At 35.1% G+C, this 5773-nt stretch overlaps 1 protein-coding gene across 1 annotated transcript in view; it reads right to left on the bottom strand.

Moving 5' to 3' along the window:
- Positions 1–5773, bottom strand: part of LOC107751524 (protein NDRG2-like) — a 50477-nt gene that overhangs the window by 15662 nt on the left and 29042 nt on the right. The window contains exons 3-5 of the mRNA XM_016567264.1: positions 3616–3711; positions 2631–2672; positions 2306–2411 (exon numbers count right to left, since the gene is read on the bottom strand). Coding sequence (XP_016422750.1) covers positions 2306–2411; positions 2631–2672; positions 3616–3690 — 223 coding nt within the window. The 5' untranslated portion in view covers positions 3691–3711. The remainder of the gene's footprint in view (positions 1–2305; positions 2412–2630; positions 2673–3615; positions 3712–5773) is intronic.

The raw sequence follows: 5773 nt of genomic DNA, 5'->3' as shown, positions 1-5773 counted from the left end.
CCACTGGCGTGCGGTTCCTGAGATGCCATTTTCCAATAGGGTTGACAGGAGAATCTGGTAGTTCACCGTATCAAAAGCAGCAGACAGATCCAGCAAGATAAGCATAGAAGATTTGGAAGCTGCTCTTGCCAGATTATTATTAATAGTATTAATATGATTATTTATTAATTTATTAATTAATTAATTTATTATTATTATTATTATTATTAATCACTCTTCTTCTTATTATTATTATTATTGTTATTATAATTATTATTAATAAAGACATTTATAATGTTACAAATTATTTCTATTTCAAACCAATGCTGTTTTTCTGAGCTTTCTATGCATCAGATAATACTGAAAAATAAAATGTATCATGATTTCCACAAAAATATTCAGCAGCACAACTGTTTTCAACATTGATAATAATCAGAAATGTTTCTTGAGCAGCAAATCAACATATTAGAATGATTTCTGAAGGATCATGTGACACTGAAGACTGGAGTAATGATGCTGAAAATTCAGCTTTGATCACAGGAATGAAAGTTTAAGACATATTCATGTAGAAAACAGCTATTTTAAATTGTAATGATATTCACCGTTTTAATGTATTTTTGATCAAATAAATGCAGCCTTGGTGAACAGAAGAGACTTCATTCAAAAATATTTAAAAAATCTCCCTGACCCTAAACATTTGAACAGTTGTGTATGTTGCACTGCAACAAATGCTGATGTGCTGATAAAATAGTTTCACACTTTTTCTTTTTTTTTTTTACTTTGACAGCACAAAATATCCAACCACTAATGAGAGGAAAGACTCACATACAAGGACTGCCATGTGGTTCTCAGACACTAAACAGGTACACCAACACCATTTTATTGCTTTGCTACATATAATGAATTCAGATTATGTCAAATTTTGTTGATAATATACTTTTTTGTAATTCGTCAAACTGTTTAAAATCTGATCTTTTATACATTTGGATCAGATCATCTTTAGGCAGTGCTGGTAAAACTTGTTGAAAACATAACAACATAACTTTTTGTTTTATTAAAAAATAAAACTTGTTATATAGCCTTGAATTTACAGAAGCAAATTTGAGACAGTGCCACCTACTTGCCATAGTGAATACATGTATAATCCATAATGTAAAAACCTAGGGCAAAAATCATTTATATATATATTTTTTTTTTTAATGACTTGACCTTATATTTACAGTTCTTCTCATAATTTCAAGAAATTTTCAAGGTTAATCATAACCTTGAAAATAAATGACATACATTTTGTCATTAATCACTTACGCTTTTTGTACGCGAAGAAAACAAAAATAACGACTTTATTCAACAATTCGTCTCCTCTATGTCTGTCCACATCACAGTAGCGCCACTTTGGAGAATATGAGCCGAACGCAGGCAGCGTACGCTCTTCTGTGTCAGCCGCGACACAAGGAAACATTTTCAGCGTGTTGCCTTCAAAGTAGATACCAATGATGATCATAACCAATGTCCATCACATATGTGGAATGATATCTAAAAGTTTTTTTTTTTTTAATTCTTTTCACATTTAGATATAAAAATTGAATAAAACGTCAACAATAAAAACAGCTAGCTAGTTTAACTGATTATCTTAAAAGTCCATAGATATCGCTATTATTTAATACGGCTGTTAACACGTTCTCCGACAAGCGGAAGCAATGAGACCTGTTTTCCGGGTTTGGTCAGGTGATGTTCGACATATACCCTATTTACGCTGTGATTTGAAAGAAAACAACGCATCCTTGTGGCGCGGCTGACACAGAAGAGCGTATGCTGTGACAGTGTAATTTACTTGGCAGTCAATGGGACAGTCACAAGCCTCCCGGTTTTCATTTTTATCAACTTTCTAGAAGTTTCCCTGAAATCTATGTTTGCTGGTTTGAAGAAATTATGGTCATTTATTGCTGTTTTCAATTTGGATGCTTTTGCAAGCTATTTTATATGCCCTTAAAGCTCTTTTTTATATAATTTAAAAAGTGTAGCTGTTTTCTTCTTTTAGAACCAGAGTTGTGTTATTTGTGCTCATGTAAAATAAACTGTCTTACTGTCTGTCTGTCTGTCAGTGTATGTGAGTGCGTGCGTGTGTGTGTGTGTCTGTGTCTGTGTCTGTGTCTGTGTCAGTGTGTGTGTGTGAGTGCGTGCGTGTGTGTGTGTGTGTGTGTGTGTGAGAGAGTGTGTACCTGTGTCTGTGTGTGTGTGTGTGTGTGTGAGTGCGTGCGTGTGTCTGTGTGTCTGTGTCTGTGTCTGTGCGTGCGTGCGTGCGTGCGTCTGTGTGTGTGTGACTTACTGTCCATTCCCACATCATGGAAGGTCAGTATGGCCGGTCTGCGTGCGTTTCCAGCTCCGTTAACCGTCACATGCAGCACGCCGTGAGGCGTCTTGACACGGTGTTCCTACACAAACACACAGAAAGAGGTGAATGTTCAATAAAATCATGCTTATGCATATACAATTCAAGATAATGAAAAGTAATAATGGGTATTTGACATGACAAGTGTGACATCCTGAGGTAGATCTAAACCTGACTTGTTTAAAGAAAAAACATCAATGAACCTGTCAGCTATATGAAGCATGTACATCAATCATGTATATCCAGCAAAGTTGTATCTCACCTGGCCTTGATCCAGCAGTATTCTGGCTGCGGTCTCTGCGTCCTGCATGAAAACAATCACACAATCTCAATAACAGCAGCAAGAACCAATATCTCCGTTTACTATGCATGTCTAAAAAAATTATTTTTAGTTAACTATAGTTAAAATGTGATCTTAAAAAGGTACATAGGAAAAAAAAATGATAACATTTGTTTTAAAATGTATTAAACCTAACAAAAATGAAAGAAAAGAATGAATAAGTATAATAAGTATAAAATAAATCAGTAAGCCTCTTGAAGTGCATTAACATGGTTTTACCACAGTTTTAGAGCTGCTGTCAGGCAAAATATGGGAAAATCACAGCATCACAGCCTTCACTGATGTGTTGATTTTTATAAAACTGTGGCATCAGTGATGTGATAAAATACAGTCTTTGAAGCAAATGTGCTGTTTTTCACGCTAAACTGACTGACATAATGTAAAGAGACGAGAAAAAAATAACAGGTGAAAAACAACTTTCAATGTGAATCTGTAGTATTTTTCCTCATGCTTTATAGTCCAGCAACTAAAAACACTTAGTAAAACACCAGCACAGCAATCTCCTCAACAACACACATGACTTAAACAATCATTCCTGTCTGAAACACGAGATCATGCGCTGGAGTTTAATTCTCAATCACTCATTATAAGTATGTGTAAGAGTAACTTGATTTAGCAAACATCACTAACAAATAAATAACACACTTCATTAGTTTAATTGCAGGCTGTCTGGTGGCCAAGTAACACTGAAATGTTGTGCATTAATGCCGATCTCAAGAGGCGTTTTACGATTGTCGCTCATCCTATCAGTGTGATCAGTACAAATCATTACCCCAGTGTTTGTTTTGTTTTTTGTATTTTATATTTGAGTATGTTGACGTTCTTCAAATGTGCAGCAGGTGGCAGCAAAACATAAGTTAATGACAGATATGTGTGTGTGTGTGTGTGTGTGTGTGTGTTTGATGACCTTCACAGCATCTGATTGGCCCGGCAGTAAAGGCTTCTCCTCCGTGATGGCGATCTCCTGCATTTCAGTCGTCATGGTGATCTGTTACACTGTCCTGAAACAGAACAATGCATCGTAAACATTGTGACAACAAATGACCTCTTAAGAATGAGAACACACACATTCCGGCAGGACCGTCACGACTCCGCTGGGCTTTACTCATCTTAATCAGAAATTACAGCTAGAACAAATTAACATAGACAGAGAGAGAGAGAGAGAGAGAGAGAGAGAGAGAAAGAGAGATGAGTTTAATAAACTCTCCTGCAGTGCTGGGAAAAATCCACTGACAAAACTATGTTCTAACAACATTTGTTTAACATTAATGTTATGTTATGAACACATTATTTCAGAGCATATTTTTTGAATGTTTCATGAATGTTTTTTCTTGGTTATGCACAAATGTTTATATTACTTCAAATTATAAAAGTTTTGAGAAAATTATTAAACACCAAATAATTGTCTATTAAAGTTACTGGAAGAATGCTAATTCATAACATAACATTCTGGGAACGTTCACTGTTAGCTGGGAAAGAACTGGTTCTTATTTCGAACTGATTCAGTTTTTAAAACTAATACTGGAATTCTGGAATCTTCATAATGTTTGATTCCATTTTCCTTAATGGTTTTTGAACATCTGCTTCTTTCTGTCTATGTGGGCCGAATACCACGGTAAAGTACAGAAGGTCTATTTTTATTAGATTCACTTTGAAATGAAAGTAATGACACAAAATAATAACACAAACAGAGAACATGTTAAATAAGTACAGACAACAACATCCAGCATGAGCATAAGTGTGATTAAAAAAAACAAAACTAATGACTCTTATGATGATTGCTTAAAGGGTTAGTTCACCCAAAAATTTAAAAAAATAGCCCACAAATTACTCACCCTCAAGTCATCCTAGCTGTATATGTCTTTCTTCTTTCAGACAAATCCAGTCGGAGTTATATTAAAACTTATATTAAGTCTTAGATCTGTCAAGCTGTTTATTGCATTATAAGCATTTTGGGTGAACTAACCCTTTAATGAATCTTTACAGATTCAGTTTTTAACTTTTACAGTGTGTTGTCAGTTTGAATCAACATAATGACTCACTGAATCATTTGGAACTTCTTCAACAAACCATATGAACTAAATTACTGCAAACTCAAGACGTTTAGCTATATTTCTTTTCAATATGTCTCAAGCAAATGTCAACCATGACATCTGGTTTTTAATGAAACTTATTCTGGACCAGAAGAAACCGAAAGAGACCGTCTGACCAATATGTAAAGTGAGTAACCCTAAAGCACAAGTGAACTGTGGTTATACTGTATCTAAATCCAATTATACTACTGGAATGGGGAAAAAAATCAAAAATACATCATAAAGTTCTTTGCAGTCGATCGTACGCAAACTGATTAGAGTAAAATTAATTACTTTCCAAAAGTAATAAGGCCGAAAACAAATCAAAACACACACTTCTTCTTATGAATATCTACTTATTTGCTTCAAACTAACCCTGACTTTCCTTCAAAGCACTGAAACCACAAAGTTTGTAAAAACCAGACCAATACAGCGATTAGTTCTTCCACACAGAGCTCAAATCATCAGTCTTGAAAATGTTAAACCTGATTTTGTAGACTCATTTAAACTTGGATATTGCACTGCATGCAGGTGATCTGACTATGGCAATTTATTAATATGGGGGGAAAGTCCAACTTGTTGTGGGGTTTTTAAGTGAGTTATTACTTTGAATCAATCTAATGACTCACTGAATCATTTGGAACGACTCCTTTAAACCACACGAAGTAATAATGCAAACTCAAGACTTGTGGCTATTTTTCTTTTCAACATGTCTCACCCTAATGTCAACCAGAAAATTTGGTCCTCATAGAAACTTTTTTTCTGGACCAGAAGGAACTGGAAGAGACATCTGACCAATATGTAAAATCACTAGCTCTGGATATTGCACTGCATGTCAATTCATCAATATGGGAAAAAAAGTCCAGCTCTTTTGTGGGGTTTTTAAGTGGAGTAATGTTGCATCTTCATGCATTCACAGCCTGTAAAGCTGCATGTGTGTTCTGACGTGGCATCAGTGTGTGTGTGTGTGTGTGTGTGTGTGTGTGTGTGTGT

This window comes from Sinocyclocheilus rhinocerous, unplaced genomic scaffold (assembly GCF_001515625.1).
Source record: "Sinocyclocheilus rhinocerous isolate Xijiao unplaced genomic scaffold, SAMN03320098_v1.1 scaffold2696, whole genome shotgun sequence".
In the NCBI taxonomy this organism is placed as follows: Eukaryota; Metazoa; Chordata; class Actinopteri; order Cypriniformes; family Cyprinidae; genus Sinocyclocheilus; species Sinocyclocheilus rhinocerous.
Note: the sequence above shows the minus strand (reverse complement) of the source record. Positions and strands in the feature narration are given on the sequence as shown.